The 14,370-nt window shown below is 41.4% G+C and overlaps 1 protein-coding gene and 2 non-coding genes across 6 annotated transcripts; 1 reads left to right on the top strand and 2 right to left on the bottom strand.

Annotated features, from left to right (window-relative positions):
- Nucleotides 1-296: 296 nt before the first annotated feature.
- Nucleotides 297-368, bottom strand: TRNAT-UGU (transfer RNA threonine (anticodon UGU)). The gene has a single exon. It is a non-coding gene; the product is annotated as a tRNA-Thr (tRNA).
- Nucleotides 369-2,049: 1,681 nt separating this feature from the next.
- On the top strand, nt 2,050-2,121 carry TRNAT-UGU (transfer RNA threonine (anticodon UGU)). The gene has a single exon. It is a non-coding gene; the product is annotated as a tRNA-Thr (tRNA).
- A 3,184-nt stretch (nt 2,122-5,305) lies between these two features.
- Nucleotides 5,306-14,062, bottom strand: LOC123112685 (peroxisome biogenesis protein 1). 4 transcript variants are annotated; one of them, XM_044533745.1, is made up of 17 exons: nt 13,682-14,062; nt 13,053-13,144; nt 12,547-12,646; nt 12,011-12,472; nt 10,658-11,296; nt 10,447-10,538; nt 10,221-10,294; nt 9,227-9,446; nt 8,967-9,060; nt 8,383-8,537; nt 7,807-8,013; nt 7,470-7,670; nt 7,078-7,203; nt 6,910-6,971; nt 6,342-6,459; nt 5,813-6,112; nt 5,306-5,696 (listed from the first exon to the last, which is right to left on the bottom strand). In XM_044533745.1, exons 1-17 carry the CDS (start codon nt 14,034-14,036, stop codon nt 5,643-5,645), a joined length of 3,351 nt encoding a protein of 1,116 aa, XP_044389680.1. In that variant the 5' UTR covers nt 14,037-14,062; the 3' UTR covers nt 5,306-5,642. The 4 variants fall into 4 exon arrangements, with proteins under 4 accessions (XP_044389680.1, XP_044389679.1, XP_044389682.1 ...); XM_044533744.1 differs by having other exon boundaries at nt 5,306-5,699; XM_044533747.1 differs by having other exon boundaries at nt 13,053-13,226; nt 13,682-14,032.
- Nucleotides 14,063-14,370: the final 308 nt, after the last annotated feature.

Here is a 14,370-nt window from a genome sequence, read left to right on the forward strand (position 1 = left end):
CGTCGAGGCGAGCGCGGTGTCGAACATTACTCCGCTCCTCTCGGCCATGCGGCTGGTTCTGGTGCCCGCACGCGTCGGCGTCGGCGTCGGGTCGGCCATCGCTCCTGGACGAGGAACGTACGTTGACGTTCGGTTTGCGCCACCGGTTGGTTCTGTGGTGCGGTACGTGTAGATTGTTTGGTCCCGGCGACTCGTCGGAGAGTTCATCACGACCTTTTGAGAAAGAGTTTGATTACGGTACGAAATTTGGGTTGCAAAAAAATAAAGGAAGTATAAGAATTGAGAGGAAGAGAAAGTGCCCTCACGCAGGATCGAACTACGGACCTTCAGTTTACAAGACTGACGCTCTACCACTGAGCTACAAGGGCTGTTTTTGTTTTGTAATTGTTACGTTCTTTCTCATATTAAATAATGATCAATTCAGTAGAAATTGATGCTGATAACCGATAAATCGCGTGTGGACATGCAGACACGCGAGGTCGTTATCATCACCACTCATTTCCACGTGATTCGTGCTACTCCAATACATTGATGTCGTAGAACGTTTTCTAGCCAACATACACTAATTGGTATAGTTCTCGTATTGCCTCTGCGCCCCAATAAATGGCTGATATGGCAGGCTCACGCATTGAAACAATGGGCGCATTGACTAAAATTGATTACACGGCAGTGCGACGTAGCTCCCTGGCACGAGAGAGCTATTTGCACCAAGCTGCCAACTAAACTAATAATAGGTCATGACGCATTGGCTTAACTAAGCAAATGTGTTCATAATCAGGTGGTGGACATTGCAAGCTACTGCTTTGTACTAGGATCTCAACCAGCCTAGGAAAGGTCTCTCCAGAGTAGTGAATATTAATGAACATCTAACCTTTCGCCGTAGCTGGAGCTTGATGCCATGGCCAGCCTTTTCTCGCAACACCAGGTTGAAGACGTGGGTATAGTGATTTTTTTCTTCTGTGGGTATAGTGTATTAGGTGCAAACTGCTAAGTGTTAAGTACTACATTGGAAGCCTGCACACTGGCAATAATCACACCGGCTCTCTCCACCCAGCATTGTTTAATTTGGAGTATTTTAGTTTCATCACATGTTTCAGACTACTGATTTACAACTAAAATCCTTATATGTACGAATTTCTTACCCAAAAATAATCAGTTGAACATCATTCTTCATGCTAGTTAACTCGAATCATGAAAAAAGTCAGTGCGCCACTAAATAAAAAAATCAGGCAAAAATTTATTGGAAAGTAAAAATATGTGTACACGACCTATAGAGAATATTGATACCTCACCGATATGAGTGAATGAGTTTTTATTTCACTGCTTTGGTTGATTGCAAATCTGCTCTATCTACTACACTAGTATTGTATTAGTCGACACATTAAGGCTAATCGTATGAAAGGTCTATTTAATCAATGCGCCAGTTATTAGCTATGTATCAACGGTTAAGGCTAATTACAGTATACCATTCTGTTTGTCTTGGAACCGTCATTATGAATAAAGCTTGTTGTGTCAGCATTTCATTTATTCATCTGCCTATTGATGAGTGACATATAAATGGAGATCTGTCCACCTAATCACAATTTATAAGTGCCATAAAATGGGTGGTGTGCACGCATTGATACATGTCTGCAACGCAATGAACACACTTCACGCATTTGTTAGCTATGATGAGCCAGGGACCATGAGACTTAGTATTCACATTTGTATTCACTGTCGTATAGCCCATGTCTGTCATGTATTGAAAATAAAGCTATATTAAATACAGATCTCAAAGCACAAACATACGGATTGGATATGCTCCTCGCGTGGAACCATGTCCCAAAAATCCGCGTCCGTTGATATCTTACTAATTTATAAAATGTATACCAAAGATAATCAAAACAGCCCTTATAGCTCAGTGGTAGAACGTCAGTCTTGTAAAATGAAGGTCCGTAGTACGTAGTAATTGTTACGTCTTATGTCACATTAAATAATGATCAATTCAGTAGAAAATGACGTTGATATCTTGCTAATGTATAAAACGTATACCAAAGGTAAACAAAAACAGCCCTTATAGCTCAGTGGTAGAGCGTCAGTCTTGTAAACTGAAGGTCCGTAGTTCGATCCTGCGTGAGGGCAGTAATTTTTTTTCCCTTGTTACTACTACTACCTAAATACTCCCTCTGTTCGAACTAAAGGACAACACTTCTGAAACTTATTATGAATAGCTGAACAAGAGAAGTCCTTCCATATGTTTGTCACCTTTCCGCACTTTAATCAAACATAAACTTGACTAAATGTATAAACCTCGGTTACAGATCTTTGGGACTTGCACAATTATCGTGATTGTTTTTTCCACAATCTATTGGTTGTTTAAATCATCTACACTATCTTGGTTTTCGGACATGGGGTACCAAGTTAACTTTGCCTTCTGCAAGTGCTTGATTTGGGTATTCATGAGAATATATGTTTCTCCTTTAGCGAATACTCCCTCTGTTTTTAAATATTTGTCTTTTTAGAGATTTCGAATGAACTACCACATACGAATGTATATAGACATATTTTAGAGTGTACATTCACTCATTTTGCTCAGTATGTAGTCACTTGTGTTGAAATCTCTAGAAAGACAAATATTTAGGAACGGAGGGAGTACATGATTAAGCTCATCTAACATGCGTGGCTCAAGATTCGAGTTTCTCCCTTGTTTCCATCCAATATGGAGCACCTCAGATCAACTCTACTCATAGCCAAAACAAATTCCAAAATGCCACCCCAAAACTGAACTCCCCAAAAATCATGGTTACGGGGAGTCGGGGAGGGTGGTTTCTAATTGATGCCCAAAACATTAACCCCAAAAGCACATCTTGAAAAGCTATTCCCCTATTTTGTCCATACACTTCATAATTAAACTTGACTTCCAACTTCATAAGTTAAGGTACATAATTTAACAGAGCTCAAATAAAAGTTAAGACTAAGATAAACATAACTAAAACCTAATTGAACATCACAAAAGTCAAGCCTTCATAGTTCATACCATGGCACACAACTATATGCAAAAACTTAAAACTGTTTCACCTACTAGGCCTCATCGTCAGATGAAATATCGATGAAATCTTCAGCGGACACTAGTATCTCATGTGTTGCCTCGTCGACAACAATGTCCTCTTGCAGCTCCTCCCAAGCATGCATGGTCGTGGGCTATCTGGTGCCTCGTACGCGGCTCGGTGCTTGCAGTAGGTGAGCTCTTTTACGAGACCTTTATTGCGTGGCGCTCGCTGGTAGCGTGTTGCTCATGGGCCACACGCTCTCGGTGATAATAGGCATGGGAGGCCTCGATTGCACGGTGCTTCTCGATGTCACGTTGCTTGCGGAGGACGAGCTATGCACAATAGTCTTTGGCAGAGGTGAATATGGCAATGCTCTCCTCCTCTAGCTTATGCTTGAGTTGCTCATATTAGGTGAGAGGGGGTCGAACTCAGGTCCTCGTTGTTGAGCTCTATGATGGGAGAATCGCGACAGAGATCGACAACGCCTGCGCACACAACATTGGTACAGTGGAGATGTGGCACACCATCGGCAGCAGGCTCATTAAGTAGGGATGGTTTTAATACGAGGGTAATTGTGGATAGATGCGGAGGAGGCAGAAAAATCGACGGCGGTGGAATCGCAGATGATTGTTGGGAGCCATGAAAGTTCATATAGATACCCTTATTGGATTTTGGTGTTTAATGATAAACCAAGTGAGGGGGCTAACATTCTTAAGTTTATTTCAAGAAAATAGTCATCATGTTTTGAGTGAATATCAATTGTGACTGACCACTACCTCCAACTTTTCAAGATGTTGTTTAAAGTCAAAGTCCTCAAAAGAATCCACTTTAGCTACTCTACTCCTATGTTTTCCGTAAGCTATGTGTTCCTATCTTCTTACAACATTTGTATCATTTGTGAGGGAGAAGTACTTTGAGGAGTTCTACCAAGTGACTTTGCTTTGCTTGTTACTTTTGGGTTCTTGAGAAGTACTTTGTTTAAGTATCTTTTGAGGAGTTGTACCAAATGACTTTGCTTCTTATTTTGTTACTTTTGGAGGGTGTGCGTCTCCTAGATGATAGGGGTCAATTGATAGCCTTCAACCATCATATTGTTAAGGAATCAAGAGAGGTCCGGAGATTACCTTCTCCGTCCAAAGATCTACCCAGAGTGAGGCTTATTTAAGCCATGGTGGAGCATGTTGGTTCTGCTTGGTGGGGTAGAGATGCCTTTTGGGCATCAATTAGACCGGGTTAAAGGAAAAAGACACTTTTTTGGGTTGGACGCGTTTGGCTATTGATTAGAGTTGCTCTCACCATGACGGTTGGCAATTTGATGACACCGAGGAGTTTGAATGTCTTTTGATGAATCCCTTTTCTCCTTTGAGTTTTCAAGGTGTCACGTTTACCCTTGACTCATGGTTCAAGTGTGATAACCCCATAGGGGAGCGGAGCAAAGACATTGGCATTCATGTGAGTGATGAATCCATTTGCTTCCTTTTGTAACAACGGACATTGGATTCAATTTTTTTCTATGGTTTGTATTAATAATAACCGTAGAACCTATTTTCATAGGGCTTTCTTTTTTCTCAGACCTTTGGGATTTTATTGGGCCTCCAGGGCGGTTTGTCTGGAGGGGACATGCATATTTCGGACGACATGGTGGTGTGTGATTTATGTGTGCCCTTGCGATTTTTTAGAGATGCGGTTATTATCACCCTCTCCGCATGTCCAGTTCCCTCTAGAAGACTCTTTACACCTCTTGCACCCCGCCACCCACCGCCGTATATATGCATATAAAAATGCTTGCCTCCTTTCCACCGAGGGTCCTCAGCTCGTCTCTGGAGCACACCCCTACGTCACTTTGTGCTTCTTTCCAAATCCCGGTGATGGTGTCTTTGCCACCGTCGTGGGTTGCATCGGTGCCATCGACCTCGAGCCCGCCCAACCCATCGGCGGCTCAACCTCATGCCCACCCAGGCTGCCGGCGCCCCATGGTCTCCGGCCCTTCCAATATCATATGTTCGTCAGCCACTGTTCACCACCAGCACACCTCTCTCTCCCGTCCTCCCCCACACTTCAGGCCTCCCAGTTGTCCCTTCCTTCCCCACAAACACTCTGCGGAAGCCGCTCTTGGACCGGCTCCTCGTAAGTGCAACAATGAAACACCGGTGCCGCCTGTTTTCTATGGGTAATGCATGACCATGAGCACTGGATTCACTCTATGTTTCTTGAGCTGTGAGTCAAATTTGGATGTGGATTTCTTGAGACATGGTACATTGTATGTTGTGTCAATCTTGTCAAAAACATTCAGGATTTTTTAATCATCGTTAAAGGTGTTAATCAGTCATCTAGTACATCAGTGCATCCAATATGCCCCATACATCCAGGCCTCCGCACTCCAAAAATTTACAAAACCCATGCTCCAAACTAAGTAAATACCCCATGGCCCCATGCTCCTGAATGAGATGGGGTACACGGCATGTCGGATCAATTCCATGCTAGTGTTCAATACCATCGCCAGGTCATCACCGCCCACCCTACGCCGGATGAGATGGAGTCGCCGGCCGGCCTGCGGGTAGACTAGCGATCGACGGTGCCAGTTTACAAGAGAGAGTTTACATGAACCAATTGTCATGACTCGGCTACAGCTACTCTCTGGCCCTGGCCATTTGCTTCCCTTCTCTTCTGCTATCACACAAACAAATTCCATCTTAGTACAGCAGCAAGCAGAGCAACAAAAGAAAAAATGAGTCAACAAGACCGCAAGAAAAGGCCATGGAGGCGCAGAAAGAAGGTGGCACCTCGGTGGAAATCGAAGATTTCCTAGAGGTTGAGAATTGGCTGAACATCTCCCTCAAGCTCCTCCTATCCTCCTCCGAGGTCGATGGCCTAGCCTCTGAAGCAACAGACATGAGAGTTCCCCTGGCGATAAGAGGCAGCTCTTGAGGGATATCACCAATACCGTCTCCGGGTTGGCATCGCACAGCCTCCTTGGCGGCTTCCAGCCCAGCGTCCGTGAGTATAGCTTTGAGATCGGCACCGCTGAACCCTTCCGTCATTGATGCGACAAGTTCCAGATCGGCGTCGCTTGCCAGAGGAAGCTGAAACAATGTCCACAGTTCTGTCAGCGGTCAGAATGACAATCCTTGCCAAAGTTTCTTCTCATAGGGCGTATTTCCAATTATGTAAACAGGAGCATATATGTCACCACCCAACCCACAGAGGCAGATCTCAAGTTTATTCTCATCATGTTGAACGAAAAACAAATTGAACACACCATGTCATACCTATAAAGTGATAAGAGAAGTAACTTTCCAGAAGAAATTTTACCTCCTTGGAGAGCACCCTGAGAATGTCCAGACGCTCATTCTTTTGCGGAAAGTCGCAAAATACAAGCCGATCAAATCTTCCAGGTCGTAATAGTGCAGCATCAATTTCGCGCGGCTTGCTGTATTTGCAAGGAATAATCAAAATTATTCTTCACAAGCATGTGTGATTTCTATAGCAGAATTTGAGTTAAGGGGGAAGAATGGAAACAAAGGTAGCCAGAAGCAATTTCCTAATCAACGCGTGAGAGAATCAATATGGCTCTTTACTTGGGGAAGTTACTTCTACTTGAAAATGAATGGGGTACTCAGCAAAGTGTGCACTTTATGCCCCTATTGACCGGAAATTCATGCCTAGGATCAAACCTCCCACGGGAGCAGTATTTTGGTATCATGGTGCTGTTTTGGATGGTTAGATAGTAATAGTATAGACTCAAGAAAACCTGCCGAATCCTGCCTGCTGGTAAATGACTGTTTTTTTTTCTTCTAAAAATTATTTTGGAGGGTTTAAAATTTGTATTCTTTTTTACTGGTAGCAGATAATTCATCTGTTACCCTTTGCAATAACTTACTTGGTGGCAGCAAATACAAATACTCCTGTCAGAGCTTCTACACCATCTAATTCGGTCAAAAACTGCACAAATGGTACAAAAGTAATTCAAGTAAGCAATCGCATTTTGTTTCAAACCAATTAGGTAACATGGATGTTATTAAGAAGCAGGATCCTCCATTGATTTTACCTGGTTGACAACACGATCAGTAACTTGTGTACCATGTTTTCCTCGCTGTGGTACAAGAGACTCGAATTCGTCAAAGAAAAGTAAACAAGGTGCTGCAGCAGCTGCCTTTGCAAATGTATCACGAACCTATGCATAAAAAACTCAAAATCAGAACCCAGTTATACATTGTTTAGTTTTTAGAATGCATTTTATCTATTACTGATTTACAGCTTATGGTCGAATGCAACATACTATGGAAGGTAAACCTCTAATGGATCGTGAAATGCTAGTAGTGGCAGAGCAAAAGGAATGATAAATCGTTTGACTCTTTTGCTTCTGTAAACTAATTAGGCCACTGCAACCTGCCCGTTGATTCAGAAAAAGAAAATCAAATTCAGAATGATGGTTCTCACATATTGCTCAGTAGAACCAATGTACATATTCATCAATTCTGGCCCCTTGATTGGAATGAACCGTAAAGAATACGCAGCAGCTACAGATTTCACAACATGGGTTTTGCCACAGCCTGTTGGGCCATACAGGAGGATGTTCGATCGCAGCCTTACAGGAGCCCCAACAAAAAACTTCGGATATTTTAGTGGCAATTCAATAGTCTGCAATGAAGAATGAGAAAAAGGTAAGCAGGAAGCTCCTGAGCAACACACACGGAATATTTCATTCTCTCTGTTCATGAAACTTTGAGTTTGATGAGACAATCCTCCAACATTTGGAATTATTATGTGTGCATACCTCTTTAATAATATTTACAACTTCGGAAAGTCCTCCGACATCTTCCCATCCATTGCTAATTTCAGGCGAAAATTTACTAATATCACGCATCGCAACAGGAGAAAAATTCCTCATGGCTTTCAGGAAGTCTTCCTCCACCAGATTTACAGTAGAAGACCCAAGCAAACGATCCGAAGCAGCAAGCACAGCGTTATCAACCAAGATTTCCTACAATACAGGAGTACATAAGGCATGATCAGAACTAAAAAATACAAGAAAGAATAAAAAATAACCCTGAGCACAAGTGTAGAATAAAACAGAAGCATGCTCCTGTTATGTCTTTGCTCCATCAGGTCTATGATGTGAACTCGAAATCTTAGCCAGGTTCCAACCGTTAGGAAATCTGTCTATGGTACCATACAAAGTTTTACGCAGTAACTAATACACCCAAAAGATTAAGTTGCTGAAAACAAGTAACCAAATTTGATTTTTTCTTATGACAGACTCCAAATGCCAAAACATCCCAAGCGAGAAATAAATGACTCTTCATAAAAAAATCATAACATGAAATGCATCATTATGGAAAAATAAGATTACCAAATCATATGCATCATAACCATCACATTTCGAAGCAATGTTGCTGATGATTTCCGCAGAACATAGTAAGTGAAGCTTGACAATTGTCTGCCTCAGTATCTCTATACGAGCAGACACAGACAAACCAGGAACTTGGACATGAAGATCAAATCTCCCTGCAATAAAGATTAGAGTGTTCACAATTTTTCATAAAAGGCTTTTAAACGATTAGAATCTCTCCCTATGTGGCTGATCTGCAAGCAGCACAATATGACTGCATTTTAGATGGCACTCATGGTGGAGATCAAGAGAGTATGCAGGCTTTGGAGGTTGGCGGGCCCAGCAACGTTAGACAGGTTGTTCAAATGTGAGATAGAGAGATAGCTGCTCTTAGGTGGGCAGTAGGTTAGGGATCAACTTGTATCTTGGATTTGTTAAACTACTGTCTTCAGTTGTCATGCCTACAGGCAACTTGCTGTGTTCATGATTCGTCTAATGAATGAAATGATCTCCAGTGGGAAAAAAAATGATATACAGATTTCCTTTGTATTCTCAAAGAAGATGATTGAGCTTTAAGATCGGAGAAATAGGAAAGGGAGAAAAACCTGAGGAAGTCAACTCTTGAGGAAGACACTTAAGTGACTTAGCTGAAGCCAGAAATGAAACAGGTCCATACCCACACATGCCATGACTTTTATCCTAACCAGAGCATGGAGACACGTTAGTGAAAAAAAACAGTAACATACAGTACAATGACAAGTGTTATTGTATCCAATGGAAATTTAGGAGTCCCTGGAGCTGATGGGTGTTTCCTCACAGAAAATTAAATAGATAATGAGAGTGTGAAACTTCGGGACGGACTTACTCTGTACTCATCTAGCATGTCTATCAAATATTTCACAATAGCACTAGAATTGGACGACTGAGATTTTAGGTTGTCCGGGGAGAATGAAATTAGACTGTCCAGATCATCGAATATTACAACTGAAGGGGAGTGAACAATAGCTTCATAGATATAGTCTGCAATTTGCTGAAGCTGCTTCTTATTCTTCTCAGTAGCTAGCTTTGAGCAGTCTACATAAACCCTACATATGAAAAAACAATCACATATTAATACCATGTAAAGAAATATTTAGTGCCATGGAAGCATATTTATTTAAAACTTAAATGACGCCTAACTCAGGTTCACCACAGCTTCGAAAACAAAATCAGTTTAAACAAAATATTTGGCTTAACATGTTTTATTCATCAGTACATAAGCACTCAATCCATTTGCCCAAAAGTAAAACAATTTTGCAAAAGAAACAGAGCAACTTCAAAGCAATAGAAGGCCTGAATTTTTTTTGACTGAATTACACTCAGCAATTACTTCATTGCCAACTACTCAACTTATTCTGATAACTAGAAACCATCTGGCGCTTCCTATCAACACTATGAAATACTACGCCATTATTTTTCTCCCATAAAAGAAAATGAAAAACTTAACCAACAGTATACCATGCTTTGCTCCATGAGAATACACTTCAACTTAAAAAATATGAGTAAAAGAAGAAAAGGAAGGTCACTTTATGATGATCTATAACTTAGGTAACTGCACTTAGCCAACTATGAGCGAATTCCAACAACTTGGCACTTGGCAGTCAAAGGTCAAAAACATAAACAACCAAGTCGGACAAATTGGCAACTACTCCCTCCGTTCCTAAATATTTGTCTTTCTAGAGATCTCAAATGGTTACCACATACGGATGTATATAGACATATTTTAGAGTGTAAATTCACTCATTTTGTTACGTATGTAGTCACTTGTTGAAATCTCTAGAAAGACAAATATTTAGGAACGGAGGGAGTAATTTGCTTACACATGAGCCAGAATTTCTTTATGCTCTTCAAAGTGTCTTGCAACAGCTTTGCATAAGGTTGTTTTCCCAGAACCCTGAAATGAGACAAAAGTAACAAATAAAACAGTAGTACGGAAGAACAGGAAGAAATGAGGACATTTCAGAAGAACCCTAGTGCAAAATAGATATTTGAACCAGATTCATATAAGATTTCAATTAATCTTAAGAGGTAAGAACGTGTGCTTACTGGAGGGCCATATACAAGAACATTTCCTGGATAGGGACACTTTATTCTACTCAATAATTTTAGAGATGCTGAAGACAAAAGGACACTTAACCCTACAGAGAAGTGCATCAAGATTCAGTCAAATGGTGGATACTGTTAGTAGCATAATGGTCATCAGGAGCATGAATTATGACATATAAAAGGTTGGACGCAAGTCTGAAAAAGGATTTACTTTTTTCTATATCAGAAAATTCGTTCTCCAGCCAACTTAAAGAAGAAAGACCTCTGTCAAAGAATTTCCTTGCTCGTTCCATTGTTGAATCAAGGGATATAGCCTTATTCAACTCCAACTTCTGAAGAGCCTGTTCAAAGTTATCAATACCATACTCAGTTGCTGTGACAAGTTCATTTTTCTTGTGCTTAACACCAAAATCAGAGGTAGTCGTCAAGAGGTAAATGAGGTCAACAGGACCGCCTCTTGATTGATCAATCACTTGAAAGTGAAGTAATGTTTCAGACGGCAGAAGCACTGTGTTTAGTTCAGGTTGGGCAATGTGAGAGGAGATTCCCTTTAGCTGCCCAATAAGCCATGATCTAATGAAAGACCTCTCCTGTTTCAGTTTAACACTTTCCTCCCAATTTGCAGCTGCAGTAATATCATTGAACCCACGCGACATGCTGATGTTATCATCCGCGAGAGGATCATCAGCTAAAGATATCTCACCCAGCGTTGGGAAAATATCCTGTTCTTGACAGTCTAATGCACTGTTATTATCAGAATTTCTCTCCAGCATCTTAAAGTGGAGTGGACGAATTGTTATTGACGGTGTATTCTTATTTACAGCGGGTGAGAATCTCTGCACATAAACCCCTACAAATAAACTTCATTCGTTAGCACATTTCCACTAAAAAAAGTTTAGAAATGCCAGTAGAGTGTTCTGCTAAATTGTGTTGTTAATTTGTCTGCTTATTTTCATTTATGTTGCACATAGAAATACCATTTGACTTGTATTGCAGCAATATTGTAGGGTAAAGCAGTTTTTACTGCTTGTACAAACTCTTTCGGACTTTTAACTAAAAATTAAGGCCTTTGAGAGTGGTGCTTACTTTTCTTTTGCAATTATGGAGTGCACAGAACACAACACACCTTACTAATGAAATCATAATAACCAAAACAAAAGAAGTAAACCAATGAAAAGACAATTTTGATCGAAAAACATACAACTGCATTACTTACCTCATAAATCACAGATATATCCACTATATAATTAAAAAGAGATTGGAAATAGATATCAGGATTTAAAATAAAGTTATATGAATGAATACTGTTCTCCATTTCTTGATTTTTGTACTAAACCAATGAAACAGGGGATAGATTTGGGAAGAACGATATGCCTCACATATATAGTTATAACATTATATTTTATTTACAAAAAACAGAAACAAGAAAACAAATATCATCCTATTTAAATGAAACAGTAGATGTATCAGGAAATCATAATCTGCCACACATATTAAATGATCATTATGTTCTACAAAAAAGAATGGGTGTAGCACATTATGTCAGGATCTGAAAGATACTTACATGCATGAACACATGTTCCAATGTAACAGCGGATGGATTGAGGAAGCATAATATGTTCTTTAGCAACAGAATCTGATAATATGATGTGCACAACAATGTGCCTATTCTTCTTCATACCAGGCACTGAACCCTTGATCTGCTGATCAGATCCTTTTCCATTTTCTGTACTATCCTTTGGAGAGAATTTAGGGGTGATACTCACCAACTGAAGATTACTGAGAGACAATTTTACAGCAGTATCTGGGTGAATCTGTACAGCATATGTAACAAACACACCCAGTTGAATTCCGTTATATTCAAATCGATCTACATATTTCCCTCCTGCTTCCTGAACACGGAGGAGTGCCTTTTTATGGGGCTGTGCTTTGAGTAAATCTTGTTTAGGGGCACACTCAATAGAATTTGCATCGCCTTTTCGTTTCTTTGGTGCAACAGCAACTTCAGTTCCAGGAACAAGTTGAACTAAGAAAACAAAATAGGGAACAAAAAGGTTAGCATGCATTAAAAATGATGGATAATTAGTTGATTGGACTCACCTATTGAGTTACTAGGTGATGCTGAAATAACAAGAAATTCCACAACATTATGGCCATGCAACCATAAGGGAAATTTCATACCATCATAAATAATACCAACCTACATTAAAAACCAATCAAGCATTAAAAAGTTAAGAAGAAGAAAACGAAAGCTTTAGATGCAGATATATGGGCAGCCTAACAATTTATGATTTTTTACATAGGATGCAGCACATGTAAAACTAGACTAGCCTGATTAATGAAAAACTAATAAAAAGCATGCTTCCATGTATGTAATATTTCGTACGTAAGTTTGCAATGGCATCAGATTTTTTTCTTTTTTGAGGAACAGAACTAATAAATTTTGTCGATTTATCACTACAGAACTTTTTATGGAGCAATACCGTCGACCAACAATCTAAATGTTCATCTTGTCTTCCTCGAAAGAAATGTTCATCAGTATTTTATCGTAATGTTGATTTGGTGATAATTGAATGGTTAAGATGCGCCGACCAACACGCTGTTACCTGTTTCAAAATGGCCTCTTCTGCCAACTCTGAGTTAAGCTCCAATACTTCCCAGTCCTCCTCACTTATTGGCTCCACAGATACAAATTTGGCTTTTGGCAACACAGAAATAGCACTCAGTGATGCTTTCGTACTGTCAGGTAGCGAAATGCATGCAGCAAATTGTTGAGAAACCTAGAAATAAGAATGTGCGTGAACATTGCTGGCAATTCAGAATTTCAAATTCTTTACCATCCATGAAATTAGATTTTCTGGGATTTACATGCTTTGCACAAATAACAAGCACACACCGAAACCATTCGATGCGAAGATGATAAACATATACAGTACCAAATACCTTCGAATTCTGAACCATTCATATTTCAAAAATTCAGCCACTTGTCAGAATATAAACTAACATGCAGCATCGTCAGTTCAGCCACTACCAAATTACCAGTTTGTGAGTTTGATTGATGAAAGGATTTCTGAAGCTTGCATCTTTTCTCACGATTTTGATTTAGGGAGAGTGAATTTCAAGCTCCACTGGGAATCACAGCTAAACTGTAATCAAAACTTTCCATCCTCTCTAGGCACTACGTGCGTGCGATGGGAGGAAGGAGGCACATTAAAGGTGGCGGCTTTTAGTTTACCTCGACGGCATCTGGGGAGGCGGAGGCGGAGACGGCGCCTGCCCAGGCGAGACGCCAGCGCGCCCCGTCGGGGCCGCGCAGCTCGAGGGCGAGGACCGCGGGGAGGGAGCCGGCGGCGGCGGTGCGCTCGAGGGCTTGGATGACGGGGAGGGGAAGCGCGACGAAGCAGCTCCGGCCGCCGGGCACCGTGCGCACCACCACCTCCATGGATGATGCAGCCCCTGCCTGGTCGATCAGCGGAGGCCGGCGACGTACGGAGCGGAACGGAACGCGCGGTAGATGGGCCGGTGGATGCTCGGAGCTGCCGTGCGTGGGACTTTCGTATTGTGGGCTGCGCCTCAGCGCCTGTACGCATCACGATGCACCTGGCCTCTCGTATTGTACCGGTATTCCATCGGACGAAGTTCTTGCCTCTGCTATGTCTTTTTTTCGAGTATATAAATTGCACGTTTAAAGCCCTAGTATATTTTTCCTCGGAAAAACCTGGAGCCCCTGAGGAGGCGACTAGGGTTTCTCGGGAGGACCAGCGGCGGCGCGCGCCGATCTGATCGGCGGGCGCGAACTTTGGTTTGCGGATCAGCGATGGCCTTGCCTGCTGATCGGCGGCAAGAAAAGGAGGCGCTCTCGCCCAGGACGGCGAGGGCAAAACTGGCGGAGGCGCTAGGCAAGATGGAGATAACCGATGAGGA

The sequence above is a fragment of the Triticum aestivum genome, chromosome 5B, assembly GCF_018294505.1.
Source record: "Triticum aestivum cultivar Chinese Spring chromosome 5B, IWGSC CS RefSeq v2.1, whole genome shotgun sequence".
Classification (NCBI taxonomy): Eukaryota; Viridiplantae; Streptophyta; class Magnoliopsida; order Poales; family Poaceae; genus Triticum; species Triticum aestivum.